Genomic DNA, 21,023 nt, shown 5'->3' with positions numbered 1-21,023 from the left:
CTTTTAAAATTCTTATGTAAATGGGCATGTAGATTCCAAGGGGGTTTCTTTTGGAAGGCAAATTAGATGATTAACCTGAGCAGCTTTATGATGATTCTATCATGTGCTTTCACTGAGGAAGGAAAGAAAAAAAAAAAAAAAGGACAATCTTTCATGTTTCATGCCATTTTAAGTATTTTTATTTCCAAGGGGGAGTTCAGTCATTCCTTTTTCTGTTGCTAACCTGAAGCACGGTGGATATGAAATCTGGATATGCAGATTTTGGGCTGGGATTTAAAAACTGTAATAAGAAGCTTGCATGGGTGTTTTAAGTCAACATAACCTTTGGATGTAAAGTCAGACTTTGGAGGTCTTTGGATTTACTGGTATTAGCAGCAGTCAGATTTGCACAGCTGAGTCTTGGCTGAGCTTAAAGGTCTCAGCAACAGGTATGAGGGGTGTCAGAGCAGCAGAAGGGGCTGGGGGCCTGCAGGAATGAGGTAGGTGAGAAAATGCAACGAGGTGTCCTTCTCCAACAGGCAGATTTCTCCTTTCTGTCCCTCTAGAGAGGAGACAGTGGTCCCAAACCACCCTGAATCCTGCCCGGAGTTTTGGGGATGCTGGGTGCTGACTCCACAGCAGGACCTGTCTGCTCAGGAGGAGGATATTGTCTTCTCCAATGTTCCAAGCAGAATTGGCATCTTTAATGTAAAAATCATTAGATGGGACCTAATTAATGTTCCTTATTGCACATGAACATTTCCCAGAGTCAGGCTGCAGACGTAATTTGCTTTCATTAGATACGTAGTTTTAAAAATTAGATTCATCCTAACTGCTACACTATTTATTGGCTTGTTTCCCTTTCCTTAGCTATCCATTATTATCTGAAGCCCTTTCCTGATCTGTCTGGGTAGATTAGGTGGAATTAAAGCAGAGTCCAGCTTTCTGTTCCCCACTGCCCTCCCTCTGTGGCAGCTCAGAGGATTCATGCCCTGATGTGCACGTACCTCCCAGCTTCTCTCCTCCACTCTTCTGTCCAAAGGGGATCTGCAGATCCCTCAAAGCCTCCCAGGAGCCAGACAGACCTCAACCCCCCCAGAGCAGTTCCCTTGCAGAAAGGTGCCATTCTCTGAGTCTCCTTTCCCAGCCCCCAGAGGCTGGTGGGCCACAGGGCCGGGCAGAGGAGCTGTGCATCACCGTGGAGCTATTTTGGGATTCGTGTGCAGCTCATCCTGTGCTGATCCAGAGCCTGCATCCCTTGCTGGCAGGACTGCTCCTTACCTGGTGGCTGGGCCAGGGAGATTCCTTACCTGTTGGGACTGAGCCAGGGGGAGGTTTTTGTCCCTGTGGGATTTGGCTGTGGATCTCCCATGCTCTGCTGGAGAAGCTGGTGCATTCCCTGCTGCCTCCTGTGCTCGGCAGAGCTGTAATTAATGCTGGCCCTGCCAGCCTGATCTGCATCAGGTCTCCCTGGCAATGGAAGCTCTGGGGAGCCCAGAGTGGAAATTGCAGCAGCCCTGAGCTGGCCCTGGGGAGCTGAGGAGCATGGGGAGGCTGGGAATGAGGCTGCAGGGATGTGCTGGAAGGGGGAGAAGCAGCAGCCACGTGTCCAACTGCTCCAGCAGCGCCTGGAGCTGCCCCAGCTCTCCCCATAACCACGGCTTGCACAATCTGTCCTTGGGATTTGAAGTGATAAAGCAAATTCTATTCCTGCTTGTTCCCCCTGTCCTATCAATCAATATCTGTCTAGTGACAACTTACCATACAGGAATCCTCTTCTTTTTTTTGTGGTGTGTGTCCCTGCCAGGACTCATGAATTGATAGTGGCTTCATTCTGGATCCATCCAAGGTGATCAACTGAGCAAAAACAGTGTGCAAGCCTGCTCTGATATTGGCACTTTACAGTGATGCTTGGTCACAAAAACAAATACAACTCACAATCTACTTCTCTAATCAGAAAATGTAGAATTCTCTTTCCCTTGATCCCTTTTCATTATCTTATTTTTGTTCAGTTGGTTTTGTTTTGTTTTGTGTTTTTTTTTTGTTTGTTTGTTTTTTGTTTTTTCCCCCCCTCTTTCTTCTCTCATTGATTATTCATTTGTTTCTCACTTCAACATAGCAAAATTGCTATGTTTGTTGTTTGCAGCAAAATCTGGGCCATTCCAGGAGTGCTGCAACCTAGTTGCAGCTCCTTCCCTCCTGGAGTGTGGATTCTGCTCCCCCTGCCACGGTGTGGGCAGCAGTGGGGCCCCTTCTCCAACTCCCAAGGCATGGCCGCAGCAATCTGGAGGATGTTGGGAGGGATGGAGCCCATCTGACTGCAGGGCAGGTTCTGGTGGGATTATTTATGGCAAGTGTTTTAAAAAGACCAGCTTGGGGAGAAAAGAACAATTAAAGTGAGACCTGGATAAGGCATTGAGTGATGTCATGAATGGGATTGCAAGTGAGGTTTTCTTACTCTCCTGAGGTTGTTTCAAGTGTATGCACACTAAATCTGGTGTGAGAAGGAGAAATTTGCAGTGAGAAGTCAGGAAATTATCTGCCTGATACTGGATTCATCTTGTGGCTGATAAAGCTCAGCCTTGGCTGAGATGGCTCTGAAGGTCCCTTACTTCCAGCAGTCCCTACCTCACCACCACGTTTCAGCCTGTGGTTCGAATAAATACTGCAAATCTCCCTATTTTTACTTGTTACTGTGACATTAATGGTCACTGCAAAGCCACAAGCACGACCTGGTGGTGTGAAACTCCTTTCCTTTATTCACCAAAAAGCAGCAGCCCCCACCAGCAGAACCAAACCTTATAAATATTCACAATGCAGTTTGTAGGAATGCGAGACAAAGTCAGACAAATGAATTATTTAATGCTCTTAAAGAATGCAGCTTTTAGTTTCTCCTTGCGCTGGCCTACTTTATTGTATTAGTAAATCGATCCCAAGTAAATTAATTTCCCTGCTTTTGTTGGAGCAAGCAGTGGGCAGGGGTGGAAGCCTCCATCCTTGAGCAGATGCCAGGACACCTCAGCAGCTGCGGATTCAGGCGCTGAGTGTCAGAAGAGAGTCGAGCTCCTGTCACTCATTCGGTGCCCTTTGATTTGCATCAGAACATGCAGCACTGGGCAGCCTGGCTGGGGACAGGCAGTGAGTGACAGCCTGGGGTGGCACTGCCCAGGCTGCTTTTGGGAGGCTGCCCGTGGATGTAGATGTCAATGAGATCTGGGTGCATGCTGGGGTTGGAGCATCTCCCCAGTTCTGTGGTAAATTAGCGACTGAGAGAGCTGATATCAGAGTTGTATCCCCACAGCTTATGGCAGGATGAGGCTTCTTTTGTCCCCGAAGAGCTGGGACAGAGAGCAGCCCAGCTCCCTCCCCAGTGCCAACAGCACCAAAATCACATTCCCTTGGGCTGGATCAACCCCCATGTCTGGCCACAGAAGAGCAGAGTAACAGCCACCCACCACCAGTGATGCTCCAACAAACCCAAAAAGTTGCCAGCCTTTCCGGGCAGCAGGAAGTTAATGTGAAGTACCTGCCTGAGAAAGGAACATTAAATCCACCCAAAATGCCCTAATCTGGCAAGAATTGCAGCACCACTTCTGTGTGAGCTTTTGTAGATGTAAATGTATAAGTAGAGCAGGAGTGGAGCTCACGCTCAGCCTATGCTCCTGCTCCTCAGCCAGCTGCTCCCCTCTTGTCCCAGCTAGAAATTTCCCTGCTCATTTGGATGCTTTTGGATGCATCTGAACCTTGCTGAAAGAGCTGATGCTTCCTTGGGGAAAAAATGTCAGAAGTGACCAGAGCTGCCAGCTGGAAGGGGAACTGGATTGGCACTGGCCAAACTGGGGATAGTCCAGAGGGTCCATCCACACAGAAGCCTTCCAGCTAGCAAAACTGGGCACTTGACTTATCCTTTTTACGTGGTGGTGTAGCAGCTGTGCAGTAAATACTCAGAGAGAAATTTATCCAAAGTTGCTCTCTGAGTTTGTTGGATGAGTATGAAAATTTACTGCCATTAAGACTGACCTTCTCTCTCTCTCTCCCTCTCTCTCTCTCTCCCTCTCCCTTTTTGTGCCCTTTAGTTTTCTACTAGTGTTCTCCTGCCTGGTGCTGTCTGTCTTTTCGACCATTGATGAGTACCAGAACAGCTCAGAAGGGGCCCTTTATATCCTGGTAAGTGGGGGCTGACAGTGAGATATTAAAATCAAATCAAATCCACACAAACCCCTGAGACTGGGCGTGTTTGAGGCAAGAATTTAAGCTGTCCCTTGTGAGAAGGAGACCACTCAGGCCTGTGGGACAGAAATGGGAAAAAACTTTTTAAAAGTCTACAGCTGCTGGCTTCATCTGTCTCTTCTCCTTTTGTCTGATTTCCTCTTCCCCATTCCTGCCCTACATCAAATCAAAGAATGCTGCAGACTAATTGGGGCTTCACTGGGTTTGACACATGAGAAAGGTGTGACAAGATCTGAGAGGGAAGGGAGCATGCATGGGACATTCAGGTGGAAATGATGGAAAGAGCTGGAAAGAGCTGGAAAGAGATGGAAAGAGCTGGAAAGAGCTCACGAGGCTTCAAGGGATGGAGCATCTGCACCAGATCTCCCAGCACACACAGGCAAACTGAGCCAGTTTTATAGGGAAAATGCTGACATCCCTTTTTGTCATCCTCTAGGATTATTCCCATTCAGTGATTCCCATCTCTGCTCTTGCCTCAGCATTAACTGAGTTGAGTCCTGGAGGCTGGTGGCAGGGAGACAACGAGGTGTTCATCGTTCCTGTGCTGGGGGGAACAAGCACAATATGAGAAGGGTAGAACTCCAGTTCATGTCTACAACGTGCAGCACCTCTCACCACCCTGGGGAGGGGGAGGAAAGACACAGAAGCAGAGATCTGATGATCTTTCAAGCCTGGGCTCTCTGTTGAGTGGTGCAGACAGCTCAGTAATGACTTTTCTGAGGTGTATTTTTCTGAGGTTGTGGGTTTTTCCTGGATTTGGGAGCGTGGTCTCTGACTCGATCTTCTCGAGTGTGGCCCGGCTAGCTCAGTGATGAGGTTTCTCTTCACTCGAGTTTCGAGCCAGCATATGTTTGTGGGGTTCACTGATTTTCTTCAAGAATTCAAGTCTATAGAGCGAGTAAAGAAATCAGGGGGGGACTCTCTCTCTGGTTTGCATTCCACAGTTTATTTCTGTGAAGGGGAATCCAAAGGACGAGAGACAAAGGATTTGGGGTCTGGGGGGGGTCTCTTTTAACAGGGTTTCTCAGAGGGAGGGAACATCAGAGAAAGAACCAATTTTTTTTCTCAGTACATCTTACAAACTTTCTACAAATCAAGGTTACACACACCAAGATAAGAAATAACAGACACCAACTCCTTCAAATGCCCACAAAGGTGTAGGCATGTAAGGCCTACATGTAGGTCATGTAAGCATGGCCTCTCAGCTTCCATAGCTCAGAGGCATTCTGGGACAGGAAAAACAAAATTACAAACTTCCGTGTTGGAAAGAAGGGTCTCTCTTCTCCCAACACCATGCTTTCCTGGGCTAAAGAAACTTCAAGCAGCTGGAAATGCCAGCAGGGTCCTCTCTTTACTCTATCCGGCCTCTCGCTGTGGGGCTGAGGAGAGAAACTTCAGTAACCATGGTAACTTGACTCCAGGTAAACAATTAGGAGAAAGAGAAGCTGGGGGGGAAATCACAACTAAAAGAGGGGAAAAGATATGTTTCAAGCTATCAACTACAACAGTCTCCATCGTCCTTTTCTCCCCACTAATGGCACCGTCCTCCTCGCAGGAAATCGTCACCATCGTGGTGTTTGGGGTGGAATACTTTGTGCGGATCTGGGCCGCCGGCTGCTGCTGCCGATACCGGGGCTGGAGGGGACGCTTGAAATTTGCCCGCAAGCCTTTCTGTGTCATCGGTAAGAGCTGAGGCCCTGCATGGGATTTCCCAATCCAGGATGGCCATTCCAATCGCTTGCTTGCATGGTTCCCCAGTGTCTTGCATGTGTTTTGGGGGTTAATCTTCAGCTGCTTCATGGTCACCTTGAGAAGGGGAAAAAAACCCCAAAATGCAGAAGTCCTAATCCATGGCCATGCCTTTTGTTATTCATCACAGGGTTCTCCCTGTTTTCTGCTGACCTGGCAGCCTAACCCTAACCCTAACCCTAACCCTAACCCTACACACCTCAAGCATTACTGACAGCTCACAGAAATAGGGTTTAGCAGGGAGAGGCTGAGCAGAGGAACTGGAATCCTGCAATCCTACGTCCAACCTCCACACCAAATTGTTCTCAAGTCATCGAGACTCTGTGTGTCATCCTGGTGCTGATGAGCTGCCTCTCAAGGGAGTTGTGAGACTTAATTAATTATTGTTTGTAAAGCACTCAGAAAGTCTCCTGTGAGAGGGACCATCTGGGCACAGCAGTGATATTTTCTGGGATTAGAAATGGACAGAGTGGCCGTGCCCTTTGCTATGGAGACTGCCTGTGACTGTCTGGGAGCTGGCAATGGACATATGCAGGATTTCAGTTTATTCCACAGCAAAACACTCCTATAAATCAGGGATGAGGGAGGTTTATGGGATCTTTGATATGTATTGAGCAAGACTTTCTTTTTTTGGCCTATTTCTTGGACTTCCATTGTCCTTAAGCACTTTAGGATTATGGAGATGTATAGATTTTCATTCCCAGTTTAGATGGCGGAGTTCCTTGCTCTGTGTAATAGGCACCTATGACTGATAAAAGACAGGTCCTTTGGCAAGGATTTAATCCCATGTTAACCCTGAATCAGATCAAAATTCAGGCTGTGCAGCATTTGACCCATTTTCTATGGGAATGATGAGCATGGAGAACGAAAAGCTTTCCACAAGGGGTGCAGTGGCTCCTCTCATCCAGTTTCAGGTTAGTTCTGTGCCGTTCCAGCAGGGGACACAGGTGTAGGAGACCCCTGTCACGCACTGTGGCAATGCCATTCCCTTTTGGTGGTGACCTGGCAGCGCTCCCTCACCTTTCCCTGCCCCGTGTTCCCGCAGACATCATGGTGCTGATCGCATCCATCGCCGTGCTGGCGGCGGGGTCCCAAGGGAACGTCTTTGCCACCTCGGCACTCAGGAGTTTGAGGTTCCTGCAGATCCTGCGCATGATCCGCATGGACCGGCGCGGCGGCACGTGGAAGCTCCTGGGCTCTGTGGTCTACGCACACAGCAAGGTGAGCAAGGCCCAGGCAAGGACGTGGAGCTGCTCTTTGTGTTCTCCCCACCAGAGACACTGCTTTGGTTCAGCTCTCCATCCCAAAGGTTCTTCCAGGCCTGGAAGAGGAGATTGGAGGGACAACGTAGGTAATGCAGAGGAGCAACACGGTCGGAGACACAAGGTCTGATGGAGTGCTCCACCAGTCAAGAAGGGAAGGGAGAGAGAGATTCCAGTGATGAGACCAGTCCCTGATGTAGGGGGATCAGTTTGGGAAGAGGTTGTTGTTAAATTGCTGATTCCTGATGCTGTATTTATGATTTTAGCATTTCTTCTGTTTCCTTCACTTTTTTTCCCCCAGAGAAGCTTAGCCAGCTTCTCCAGCACTGTGTAAAAATCATAGGAAAATTTGTGCATCTCCTTTTTCCACCCTTGCACTAACCTAATCCAAAAATAATCACTCCTGTGAATTCTGAAATAAAACTTCCCTGCAACTGGGGGATAGTCCAACAAGACCCCAGCTTCACAGTTCCTCCTTGTTTAGTGGATTGGACTTGTCCTAAGGAGAATATCCAGAGATCTGGGGGTTCCTTTTCAGTTTCAACTCCACTTCCCTGTGTGAACTGGGGAAATATGAGAGTTTTAAAATCTCAGTTCCAGTTCTTGCAATAATGGAGCTCTTAACATCCCCTCCTCCATTTGCTGTGTGTGTTTGGATGATTTGGTCTTCAAACCTGGCAGAGCCACGGTCCCATCTCAGAAAGTGCCATCACTGATCTCCAGCCAAAGCCCCAAAACCTAAACAAGTGCAGGGAAAGTTCAGATCCAGCAGCAAGAGAGAAGCTCAGCGTTTGGAGATGCGCACCAGGACTGCAATTATTCTCCTCTTTCTTTTAATGTTCTCACAGGAGCTGATTACTGCCTGGTATATTGGCTTCCTGTGCCTCATCCTGGCCTCTTTCCTGGTGTACTTGGCCGAGAAGGGAGAAAATGAGCACTTTGATACATACGCAGATGCACTCTGGTGGGGTCTGGTAAGTAATTTCCATAGAGCAGCTGCTGGTTATTAAAATAAAATGTCCATTAACCCTCCATCTTCTATCACTTACGTGAGGTATTGACTTAGAGAGTGCTTAGTTAACATTTTTATTAAATGGCTTCAGGCTGTTCCATTTAGCTCTTTTTCTTACATAAACCTCATAGAAATTGTTGGGGGATCACATTTCTGAGTTAGCTGGAGCTGCAGGGGAACCAAGAACTCATGTGCTCCCAGTCGTGGGATTGAGCTCTGTCGTGACAGAGGTGGGTCAGAGAGAGATCCTGCACCACGGGGTGCTTTGATCATTGTTTTGACAAGTATTGCTGTTCTTTAATTATTCAAATTGCATTTGGGCAAGGCACTGGAATAAATTTCATAAAATTAATAGGGCCTAAGTAGCAGAGAGTCTCCAGCGGGGCGAGCACTCCCTGTCACATCTCTGCTGAAAGGGCAATACTTGTGGTTTGCTGTGCGTGTGCATGTGAATTATTGGATTACCCGATTAACAAAGAGAGAATTAATGACGTTCTAATCTTCTTGTGTTATTGTTCTTCTGCTCCATCACTAGTTTGGCCTTGATTACAAAGCATGTAATGAAAATCCCCGATCTGATCAAATCCCAATAACAGGCTTGGGGAGAAATCGGCTGATCAAGCAGCTCCTCCATTCCAACAAAGGGAAAGAGGCTGTGAATTGCTTTTCAAGCCCTTTAGTTAGGACAGAAAAATAAAAACAAAGCCCAATTTGACATAACAAGAAAATAAACAATGAGGGAAAAGTGACAGCTCAGATTAGAGCTCAGTCTGGGGAGAACCATGGGCAGATTTATCCCTTCTGCTTCTGAGACTGTTTTGCCACTGAGAAGTTCAGAAAATAAATTAAGCTTCATTAAAATGAACAGTTTTTGTCAGAGTCCAGCTCATGGATCCAATATGGGCAGATGTTGAGAGATGGGATAAATCAGATTTCAGGGTCAGAAGCTCATCCCTTGGTTGATCTTAGTGTATCCAACACTTACTGTTGTCTATAGAAATTACAAGAATACTGTAAACCAGATTTGCAGTGATTATGGAGCGAGCCTTGCTCTGACTCTGTTTCAGTAAGGATTAGCCATGTTGATGCATTTTTCAACCACTTGGTCAAAATAGCATCTAATTGATAAGGCTTTTAGTGGGACCAATTAAAAGGCACTTTGGGATCCTACTTCCATTTGTGTAAAAGTGATTTTTTATTCTAAATGGAATGCATGTTTCCAGTGCCACATCAGCATGGTGTCAGCTCCCTTCCCTGGGGCCAGCTCTGTCCATGGAGGCTGTGTGACAGGGACAGCCTTTGGGATCAGAAGTCTCAAAGATGTTTCTAATCAGACCATCCCTCTCTGCCTTGCCCTGCCAGTCCCAGGCTCTCCAAATCCTCTTGGAAGCCTTGGGGGAATAGTCAGCATTTCCCATGTGATGTCCATGGAGTGAAGTGGGAAAAAGTGTCTTCCACTGGAGTTTGAAATTCAGGTGACTGTTTCCAGCAAATCTCTCATGTCCTTCCCCAAAATACAGACAGCAGCTTTCCACCTCTCTCTTGGTGCATTGCAATAGCACAAAACCCATCCCTAGATGAGGTGGTGTGAAGGAGCCATAATTCATCCTCTCAGCCTAACAGGCTGTTTTTAAATAGGGGAGTGGAGACCAGCTGATAGGCGCTGCTGGGAAGATTTGGAATAAACAGCAGATTTTGTGCATGCAAATAGCTTTCCTGAGCTGCCGAAAGGGAGTTTGGGGGAACGGTGCTGGTTCTCTTCCCCTGCCGAAGGCACAGCCCCTCCTGGGGGAGGTTCCGAGCACCGCCAGCCTCTGCACCAGATGGCAGCTCTCTCTGACAGCAAAAGGCACTGAAACACTCCCAAGTGGTGTGAAACCCAGCACGTGAGCAGGGTTTTGGGTGTCTGTGCATCCTGTATCCATCCCTGCTGCTTCCCCAGCTCCTCGAGCTGCGCCTCGGACAGTGCAGGGCATGGTGACCCAGCTCTGTGCCGTGTGCTGTGGGAGCTCTGGATGTGTTGTTTCAGTTTTGAGGCTGTCTGACCAAGGGCTGGGCACTGATCTCCTCCCTGCAGATCACTCTCACCACCATTGGCTACGGGGACAAGTATCCACAGACCTGGAATGGGCGGCTGCTGGCGGCGACCTTCACACTCATCGGCGTCTCCTTCTTCGCCCTTCCTGCCGTAAGTGGGGGGAGCTGAGCTCACCTGGGCCTTGTCCCCAGCCCCTGGAGCTGCTGGCACTCTAACACCTACAACATGATGCACTCAGAGGCCTCCTGACTGTGATGTTCTGTGGCTTGTGAATCAAAAAATGAGGGAGAAAAGGGAAAAGCCTGTTTGAATATCCACAGCTTGGGCATCGCCTGCATGAGCGAATGGGATGGGAGCTTTCAATTTGGCTCTGCACAAATATTTATGGAAAAAATAAAAAGCACTTTTTCCTCCAGAAGGCTGTTCCTTGGGGTAATTAATGGCTTTAAGATGAAAGAGAGTAGATTTAGAGTGGATATTAAGAACAAATCAGTCCCTGTGAGAGTAGTGAGGCCTGGCACGGGCTGTCCAGAGAAGCTGTGACTGCCCCATCCCTGGAGGTGTTCAAGGCCAGGGACTTGGAGCAGCCTGGGATACTGCAAGGTGTCCCTGCCCATGGCAGAGGGTTGGAATGAGATGAGCTTTAAGGTCCCTTACAACCCAATGCAATCTGTTATTCTGCAATTACACCATTTCAGCAAATTCCCCCTGTCCCTCTGGCAGTGCATTTCAGTGTGTTGCAGGATCTGGATTCCTATGGGGATAATCTGCTGAATGCCATCACGCCGGGGTTCTTTTGTATTTTATCAGTTGGCTGGAGGTAGTTTGGGAAAATTTGCAATTCCAGTGAGTGCCAGAAAAGTCTGCTGCCCCTTGGATAGTGTCTGCCATGGCTGCTGGGATGGAGGCTCCTTCCTTCCTCTATGTTTGAATCAGAAAATGAGCCAGGAAAAAAACCTTTGGAGTTTTGGAAAGCTGGCCACAGATTTTAAGAGGAAGGTTAACTAAACCCATCCTAGCAACAAATTGCTGTTCTCTTCCCCAGGGCATCTTGGGTTCGGGATTTGCTTTGAAGGTGCAAGAGCAGCATCGACAAAAACACTTTGAGAAGAGGCGAAACCCAGCAGCGGGCCTGATCCAGGTGAGGGTCACATCCAAGGAACCTTGTGGTTACATCATCCTGGTTTTGGGGAGCTTCATAGACTTTTGGAAGATGGGGAGGAGACAAATGGTGCCGTGTGTGTAAGATGTGAGACAGCAGCTGGTGACTGGTTTTGTCTGGGAATAAATGCCAGGAAATCAACCATGGGAAAACAGCATATGTGGTGGGGAATCTAGAGAGAAAAGGGATGGAATTCAGCAAGCAGCCAGCTCAGCAAGACAAATACATTGGGACAATCTGTTTTCACCCTTTTTTTTCTCCCCAAAGAGAATATTTATCCTGATATAAAGGTACAGTTGGGAGCATTTTCTTCATGAGAGCAGATGTCCTTGCAGAAGGCTGGCCTTGCTGTACATCTTGGAGAATTTAAATGAGTCATTTTACATTTCCCTGCTCCTCTCTCTCCACATTTTTCACTTCTTAATGGGCGACAGCACCCATCCTGACCTCAGCCTGGCAGTGAATGGTCAGGAGGATCATGGTACCACCCCAAGTTTGTCACCTACCAAATCAAGAAGGCAGAATGCTGGATCCATCCCATAGGACTTGGTGTTGGTTGAGGTTTATAAACCCAGGGGTGGTTCTGGTTGTGCCTGGGTGCACAGTCTCACTGAGTTTTCTCCTGCACAGGCGGCTTGGAGATTTTATGCCACCAACCTGTCCCGGACAGACCTGCACTCCACCTGGCAGTACTACGAACGCACCGTCACCGTCCCCATGTACAGGTACCTCCTCCTCCAGCTTCCTCCTCCACTGCCTTCCTCGTAATGCCACTGTCTCCATAGTTACCTGGATATATAATTTTGCTTATTTATTTTTTTTTTTTGGTTGAAAAAGTTGATTTTGAGCTCCTAAGAGCTGGTATATGCTTTTCTTTTGGAGTTTTGTTTGTTTTTTTTTTTGCTTTGTATTTTTTCATTGTTTTTCTTTTTGACTTGATTTTAATTTCTCTGTTGCTTTGTGTTTTTTGTTGTTTTTTTTTTTTCTGCCCATGTCTTTCTGTGTGTACATGCTCTTCTTTTCACCTTTATTTCTCCACGCCTGCTGGTAGTTGCATTGTGTTGTGACAGTTGCCGTGCCCAGGTGTGAAGACCTCCCTCCAAGCTGCCCTGGATCATAGGTAAACACCACCCTCACCCTACCTGCAGCTCCTCGTGCCCTCTCAGGCTCTCCTTGCTGGTCCAACAGATCTCTAATGGTCCTTCTGCCTTTCAGCAAACTTCTCTCCCACCCCTGACCAGCCTGGCACTCTCCCAGGTGCATTTTCCCTGGGTCCTCCTTTCCTTTCTTTTCCATTTTTGTCTCTAAGAGGAGGAAAACTAACTCGGGATTCAGGGAGTGTTTTCCCATTTCTTGTATCTCACTTATCCATCCCAGGGTGTTGACACAAGCAGGGAATGACGTTGGAACCATGATGGATGAGGCTGCTGAACACCAGAGTGTTTTAGCAGCAGCCACCTGCCTTGCCCTGCCTGCAGTAAAACCAGGCAGGTTTTTAAGGTGAAACCACATAGGTTAGGGCAGTACTGTGGAAATTAACAGCCTTCTGGGCTGTGGAGCTTCATGGAGTTGGGGACAGAGTCCTCTGACATGCCTCCAAGCCCTTCAGGACATGGGGAAGCACTGCATCCTTCATGTCTCCCTTTGGCTTTGTGGCTTCCTTAGAAGCTAAAATGCACAACGTTCTATTCATTTTCACCCCACACCTCATCCCTGCATCCTGGGCAGAGCCAGGCACCCCTTCCTGGTGGATTTTTAGAGGTGATCCATGACTCTCTGGGTCTGTAGAATGGTTGGATATGTTTGCTGGATATTCCTGTAGCACCATGTGGTTTTGTTGGGTGTGATGGGGCTCCCTGTGCCCCATCTCCCTGCTCCCATGCAGGGCTGTGCCCAGCACTGGGCTGTGCCACTGCAGGAATAATCCCTTCCTGTTTTCCATATTACTGGTGCCTTCGAGCCCTCAGGCAGACAGCCTGGATGTATTTCCTGGGGTAAGCTTTAGCCTGTATTTCAAACACAGCAGCCAGCCTCTTAACCCATCCTAAAAACCTGTTGGAAGTCCCATTGTTGTGGTCAGTAAGTTCTCATTGGATTCATTCTCAGTGTGTGTCTGATTGGTTGCTTTTCCCCTAGAAATTTAGGAACCAACTTGAAGGTTTTGTCTAAAAAAACAAAACAACAACAGCAACCCAACAGAACAGAACATAGCTGTTTTCCAATAGCATTAAACTCACCCATTAAAACTCTCCCTCCCAGTACCTGACCTTCTGGCTGTAACTTTGCAGCACTGCCTGGGATCAGCTACTGGGGAGGATGAGGACAGAGCTTGGCCCAAAATCCACTGCAAAATGCAGGCACTCAGGGCTTGTTTTCAGTGGACTTTGGCAGATTTTACTGCTCTTTGAAATACTGAACTTACCATGCAGCCAGACATGCAGTGACACCCTTTTGATTACCTGTTACACAACCTCCTTGTTAAAACCTGTATTTCCACAGAGCTAATATGCAGGAAGAAATCTGAGCTAAAGATCTCCAGAAAAGGCTAAATAGAAACTCTGGAGAGGAGAAAGAGAAGAAAAAAAAATTGTTTGGAGAGCCTGCTTATCTTGAGTAAAAGCCAGGACTAATTTATAGCAGGGTTGTAGCAGTTTTGCTGGCTGCTGCTGTGGGTGCTGCTCTGCCCCACACAGAAGTGTCACTCTGGACTTCCTTAGAAATGGATTCTCTGGGCTCTCAGCTTCTCCCTTAAATCCCAGCTCCTGTTTATGCTCAGATCAAGTGAACATCACCCTGGCGAGTGAGCCGTGGGTGCACCAATGGATTCAGCCCTCAGTTAAATTGTTTGGTTTTTTTACCAAAAAAGCAGTGAACCCCTTCTGACTGTATTTTGAATGCTATCAAATAAATTAGGTGGATTATTTATTTTTTTTTTAAAAAAAGGGAGTAACTGTATGTTCTGGCTGCAGCTTGCATCACTCACACTGACCATCTCTCCTTGCCTCCCCACTTTCCCAAGCCAGCTAGCAGGCACTGGCAGCCCTGTGCTGCTGCTGGTGCTGCTGCAGCTGTAGCAGCACGTCAAGCCCAGCAGCCCCTTAAGGCCAAGGCTGCAGTGCACAGCGTGGTTTGGAGGTGGGCTAGAGGAACACAAGATCCCCCTCTCTGGTGCCCGGGGATGATCTGCAGTCACCACTCGGCATCCTTTCTGCTCAACACTGAGCTGCTTATTCCTCACAGCAGGAGCCTGTGCCTTTAGCTCATCTCTCTTCCCAAGGCATCTCTGGAAAGGCTTGGCTGCTTGATATGATAAAAATTGTTACACCTGCCTTGGAGGAGCTCACATGGCTCCAGAGCATCACTCCAAGCAGTGCAGTAGAGCTACTCTGATTTGTTTCAGGGAAAACATGGTGGCCTCTGAGAGAATCCCAGATTTCATCTTTAAATCCAAAATGTGGCAGAACCAAATTCGAAAATATTCACAAGGCCTCTGTGTGTGCAGGTGTGGTTGGAGCTGTAATGCACGAGTTGGCTTGGTGCACCCAGACATCATAAATAACCTGTTCTGCATCAGCCACTGCATTTATTAGAAAAAAGTCTGCTCTTATTGTCACTCATGAGAGCAGGGCCTTGATCTGAACTGCTGTTATATATTGGTTTTCACAAAAAAAGCCAAACCCATGGACACATCCTGCCCATTCAGCAGCCCAGCCCAGGGAGTTCCTGGCTGGTGGGGCCGAGGGCTGTGGATGTCCCATGGAGGGACTCTGGGAGGCCCCCACACTTTCCCTGCCCCGTGGTGCCCATTTGCTCTCGGAGCAAGGTGCCAGCTGCCTGTCCCCAAGGGTGACACGGGCGTGCCGTGGCTCCTGAGCCAGCCACAGCGGGAGCCAGCTCAGTCCATGCTCCTGTGCTCACCTCTGAGCCTGGCCACAGCATCTGCTCCTGGGGACACACTTCGTTCATATGCTAATTTTCTTTATTCTGTTTCTTTCCCCCTCTCCTCCACCCCAACTTCCCCCCCTCCCTGTTTTTCTTTCTCTTACCCCTTTGGTTTTCTTTGGTGAAAACACTTGAAAAGCACGCAAACGCAAACGTATGGTGCCTCCAGGTATGAAGTGCATGTGACTCTGAAAGTGTGTGTCATGTCACTCCTTGTTCTTCATTTGGGACTGTAACATGCAAAGCCTTGAATTAAAAAAAAAAAAAAAACAACAAAACAAACAAACAAAAAACCCAGAAACCTTTGAAGATGAGTTTTTTTCCAAGGAATGAGTGAAAGCCCAAAGCAGACGCGCCCTCCTGCTGCTACAGATTAACCCCCTGCACCCCCATGTACATTTTAGCTATTGGTACACACAAGTGTTGGGAAACTGCCAAAATGATGATGTAAGGAAGGAGAATGGGAGCGTGCTTGATAAGCTTGCTTTGTTAAGGATGATTTCTTGATGGTCTTTCCAACCTCCCCCCACCCCCAATCCATGCAACGCTTAACAAGAAAACATCCCCATTCATCTTCCATTTCCCTCTGCCCTCACTCCTGTGTGTTCCCTCTCTCCAGCCCTCTTCTCCCATCCTTCATTGTGCCATTTATCTGGCTCTGAGCTGCAGGAGTTGTGCCCACCTGGTAATGCTGGCTTTGAGTTTGCTGGTGGGGTGGCACCACAGGGCACATCAGTGGTAGCACAAAATAAAAACTCCAGAGCAGCTGTGCCTGCTTTTGAGGGGAAAACCTGGAGAAGAGAAAGATCTGTGAGGCTAAACTGATACGATCATTCATTTATTTGAGTAATCCAATTTGATTTTTTGGTGAAAGAATGCTTCATCTCAGCAGGACTTTTCCATTTCAGTTTTTAGTTCCAAGACCCACCTAGAGCTAAGCAGTTATTAGGCACAGTTATTCAATCTTGGACTTAACCTTTTGGGATCAATCCAAATGCAAAGTCCTGGATATGGCTGTGTAAGATTTATGATAAATAGTATTATCTCAGGTTCTGCAGAAAGGAATAGATGTGCAAATCACAGGTGTATTTTATATGAGATGGGTATCTGAAGGTGTATTCAAGTTAATATTTTAAGATGAGGAATAAATGACTTGCATTTCAAGACTGCAAGCCAAGCTCTGTTCTTAGAGCAGTTTAAATCCTCACTAGATGCAGTAATTCCACTAGAGCTGATATGATTTAATGTCTGATTTCGAAACCCGGTTCCAGTTTTCACAGATGCAAGTTTTACAGCCTTAGTAAATCACACTTACTGCTCTGTGTGCTTAATTTATAGCAAATTGCATCAATGAACTGCAAGTATAATATTAAGAATATATTTTCCTCTTGTGCTAAACAACAGCCTGTTTTGAGAATTAAGACATTTTTCTACTACTGGGAGAGGAATAAGAATGTGCCACTTCCGTTCCATTTGTTGTAATGAAGTATTTTATAAGCTTCATAAATGTTCTCAGTCATGAAAAATAGCTTCAGCTGGAGACATAAAGTCATGGTTAGGGAGAAAATTGGCTGCCCATAGGAACTCCAGCACTGCATGGAGGCTCATTTAGGTTCTCATTCCATTCCAGCACCCATCTCCCTGTCACCGTCTCCTTAATTGTTCATCCTGGGACTGTTCAAAAAAATCATCGTGGCGTCCGTGTGCGTGTCGTGGTGTGTCCCTGTAGCTCCCACCGTGCCGTGTGCTGCTGCCCTCCTCGTGTTGTGGGGTTCTGGTGGTGTCCTGGCCCGAGGCATGACCTCCCTCCTGTCCCCTAATGCTTGAACAGTTATCTGTGCTCCCAGGAACAGCGGATCCGCCTTTCCCTGCGGATGTGGGAGCCGGCGCCCGGAGTTAGCGTGGCCTTTCTCTGTGCTGTACTGGGAGGGGTGGTGGAGGCAGCTGGGGGGACCTGCAGCAGCTCAGAAGCGTTGCTGTGGTGGGTGGCATGAGCTGTGTGTGTCCCGTGGTGTGCAGATTCCTCAGCCAGCTCCCCCTTAACCGGAACGCGCTTCCCTCGCTAACCAGTGACACACGGACCAGGAGGAGAGAGAGAAAACGTGAGGAGCCCCAGACACAGGTTCCTCCTGCACCTGGCATGGTGGCACCTGTGTCCCCTGTGCCCTGGGCACACACCAGGGCAGGGGGCTGTGCATCCAGCATTCTGCAGCAAAGCTCAGTTCAAGAGCTGTGTGCAGTTCTGCCTTTTTTGGTTTTTAAGGGTTTGGAGAAATGGTGTGGTGCAGTAGCTGTTCCCCAAGCTGCTCTTGCAGTGACAGGTTAGGCTGAGCATTTAGCTGAGATTAAATTTCAGGTCCTGAAATATGTGTAAGTTTTCACCCATTTTCAATAATAATTATTTCAGTAAGATACTGGTGATTTCCACCTCATGCAGCAGGCCCATGAACCAACCACAGAAATGGTGAATTTCTGTGTTTGTTGTGTGTCTGTGCTTCCTCATGGAAGCATCTGTGGTGGCCCAAGAGGTGGCCACCTTCAGCACGCTGCAGACCATGGGCTGATGCAAAAGAAATAGTTCATTTTGGAATCCTGAATCCTCCAGTCTTTTGAGCTAATGAACTCCTCATCTAAGACATGCACCAGTGAGAGCCCAGGATTTGCAATCCCAGCTGGAGAGAGTGGGGCAATTTTCCTGTGCTCTGCTGGGTATGGACCTCCCTGAGGAGTTAATTTACCAAAGAAGAGTTGAGCACCCTTCATTACCTGCTGAGTACACCCTGTGCTGGATTTTATGCACCACCTCTCCCAGCCTGGGATGCATCTCCAAACCCTACGGTGTGTTTGAAGGGAGGTGACAGCCCAGCACTCATGCACAGCTCCACTGCATCAAGGTCAGCTTCTTCCTGGTGTCTGGAATGAAGAGGATCATTAATTCAGCAGATCAGGATGTGCTTTTCTCTGGATGGAAGCGACTGGGGAGCCGAGCCAAAATTTTTCAGGCCTATTTTTATTCTTTTCTCCATACTTAGAATTGGAAAATTTTCTGATTGCCTCAATCTTGTGAACACAAAATCTCTGCTAAACCACTGTGGTTTTGAGGATAAGTTTTTTGCTTGCAGAGAAGAGGCTTTTCCAGTTGAGTTGGTTTTATTTTTTTAGTTAAAGTGTGAAACTGTTGGTCTCATCATGGCTGAAGAAATGTGGGCATGAATATCTCTCCCTTTATTTTCTTAGAAGCCTCATTTCTTACAGTCTCCACCTGACACCTCCAGCCTATCTTTCTCTTGGTTGAAAACCTGGCTGGGAATATCAATATTAAATATTGATGGAACAAGCCCTGGACTTCCAGGGTCTCAAGGAAGAACACAAAAATGGATGTGGAGCTAATTTCATGGCTTTGAAGTACAAAAGCAGGCCACAGGATTTTTGTTCACTGGGCTTTTAATTCTTACCAGAATTCCTGTTGTCAGATTTTTATATTTTTTTTTTATTATTTTTATTTTATTTTTTTTAACTGAGAAGGGAAGGAAGCCCTGTGGTTTTCTGGAAGGCACTGACACAAGATTTTGTCTCATTTTGGGACAAAACCTGACAAGGAGAATAGAGAATTGATTAAACTTGACCCTGGAGCACACTGCTCTTTCTCCTGGGATGCTCTCATCCCCAGGTCCTTATTTTCTCTGCCCCATCCCATGCCCTCCCACATCCTCAAGAGCAGCAGGGTTGAGTTTTCATATTTTCCCCCAAAGCTGGAGTTTCTCTCCATTTAGCAATGCCAACCTGCCAGACTACAGCTCTGCCAAAACACCACCGGGCTGCCCAGGAACCCTGGCAGCTGCTTGGTTTTGGGGAGGTTCAAAATCCAGTGGTGCAGACAAGTTTCTCTCTCTCTCTTGCTGTCACTTTCTCTCTCTTACCCCACTGCTCTGCCTTAGGACACTGTTGGAAGTAGCAGCCAACCCCTCTCCATCCCTCCTGAGCTGTTCCCCAGCTGCAGTTGGTGGCACAAAGCTGGCTCTGGTTGAAAGGATGGGGCAGCAGGGGAAGTTGCCGAGACAGGAGGCTCTGCAATCAGCTCTGTCTGGATATTAATGCTCTTTGTTTTGTCCCTCTAGACTCATCCCTCCTCTGAACCAGCTGGAGCTCCTGAGGAACCTGAAGAGCAAGTCAGGACTGACATTCAGGTTAGCAGCAGAGTTAAGAGAGTTTGGAACTCACACAATTTGCAATTTTTTCTTTTTTTTCTTTTTTTTCTTTTTTTCCTTTTTCCCCTCCTGCACATGGACATCCTTGAAGATGAAAGAGGTTTGACAGCTGGTCCCACATGGGTCACTCAGTGACCTCCTCCCTGCCCCTCTCCTGTGCTCTATATGAATTCCTTCAGCCTAACTTGGCTCTGGAGCAATGTCACGGTGCTTGACTGACAACTCAAAGTCATATTCCCAAAGGGGCTGATGGAGGTAATGATCCCAGTTTTCCTCTGACCTTTCTGCTCCTCCCCACACTCAGAGAACACTCAGGCCTGTGATGTGTTAATTCATTCTCTGTTCCCTCCAGTGACAGCAGGCAAGGTTGCAGCAGTGAGACATTTTTGCTGAATTGGTTGTGGCAAGGTTTACATGAATCCCCTGCACCTTCAGCCTCTGCTTGGGAGGGGTAATTCTTGGGGTTTTTGAGCAGTCAAGGCTGCCCTGTTGGTGAATGGGGAGTGTGCAGACCCTGGGAGGGATGGAGAGGGGCCAGTGGGCATTGGGGCCAGCTGGGAGGTGTGTGATGGGGCCTGCCCTGAGCTGTGTGCCTCCATAAAGAATACACCCCTGGGTCAGCCTGAACATTTTAAAATGTGAGTATTTGAGCTAGTGACTGAGGCTGGGCTTCCAAGCTTTTCTGAGCAAGAAGCAGAGTGGGGGGAAAGAGATTTTTACTAGTCTCTCCATTAGCTGAGGGCTCTGTGCAGGTCTCAGTGGTCGCTGCTGAGCAGTGGCAGGGCCAGGGCTGGTGCAGCATCACACTCAGAGGGCACCTGTGTTAGGGGAGGCAGAGCTGTATCTGCTGAGAAACATGGTCTGCTCCCTCTCTGGGGGGCTGCAGGGGCAGGGCTGGTGGAGGCCCCAGCTAAACACCATTCCCCAGTGGAGTTGTGAATCGGAGCAGCTGAAGGCAGAGCAGGTTTTCCTCATTGCTGGAGGGAAATACCACCCCAATGCCTGGTCAGTGAAGGTGAGGGGTGTTTTTCAGTGTGGCCTTAGCATGGCTTGCAGTGTCCTGGCTGCCCTTTTGAAGGCATCCAGCTCACTTTGTCCCCAGTGATTTTTTGGGGCAATGCAGTTTCAGATCTCAATACGAAACTGCAGACACAGATTGTGGTGCCTTTGCCAGCTGCTTTGGTAAAGTAGCTGCCAAAGGCTCTGGAGGCATAAACCCCACCTGGGGTGCCAGGATGCCAGGGCAGGGGTCCATGCTCCTTCCCACCCATGTCCAACCCCAGCACCTGGCATTAATCCGTGCATTTGGAGATCTGACGTGAGCTCTGTCCCAGTGGCCAGGGAGGAAAAGCGAATGCACCAAGGTCATGGGAGCCATTCAAACCCTTCCCCATGTGCAGAAACATGAGGGCAGTGCATTTCCAAAGGAAGGGGGCCGCTC

General features: G+C 47.9%; 1 protein-coding gene across 11 annotated transcripts in view; it reads left to right on the top strand.

Annotated features, from left to right (window-relative positions):
* Positions 1 to 21,023, top strand: part of KCNQ2 (potassium voltage-gated channel subfamily Q member 2) — a 75,329-nt gene that overhangs the window by 19,710 nt on the left and 34,596 nt on the right. For 8 of the 11 annotated variants that reach the window (XM_086852602.1, XM_086852596.1, XM_086852601.1 and 5 more), the window contains exons 2-10: positions 4,056 to 4,146; positions 5,765 to 5,891; positions 7,004 to 7,179; positions 8,069 to 8,194; positions 10,310 to 10,420; positions 11,316 to 11,411; positions 12,063 to 12,157; positions 15,514 to 15,543; positions 19,493 to 19,561. In XM_086852602.1, the coding sequence (XP_086708728.1) occupies positions 4,056 to 4,146; positions 5,765 to 5,891; positions 7,004 to 7,179; positions 8,069 to 8,194; positions 10,310 to 10,420; positions 11,316 to 11,411; positions 12,063 to 12,157; positions 15,514 to 15,543; positions 19,493 to 19,561 (921 nt within the window). The remainder of the gene's footprint in view (positions 1 to 4,055; positions 4,147 to 5,764; positions 5,892 to 7,003; positions 7,180 to 8,068; positions 8,195 to 10,309; positions 10,421 to 11,315; positions 11,412 to 12,062; positions 12,158 to 15,513; positions 15,544 to 19,492; positions 19,562 to 21,023) is intronic. The other 3 variants (XM_086852604.1, XM_086852603.1, XM_086852597.1) reach the window with 1 other exon arrangement.

Source organism: Cyanistes caeruleus, chromosome 16, assembly GCF_971803275.1.
Source record: "Cyanistes caeruleus chromosome 16, bCyaCae1.hap1.1, whole genome shotgun sequence".
Classification (NCBI taxonomy): domain Eukaryota; kingdom Metazoa; phylum Chordata; class Aves; order Passeriformes; family Paridae; genus Cyanistes; species Cyanistes caeruleus.
Note: the sequence above shows the minus strand (reverse complement) of the source record. Positions and strands in the feature narration are given on the sequence as shown.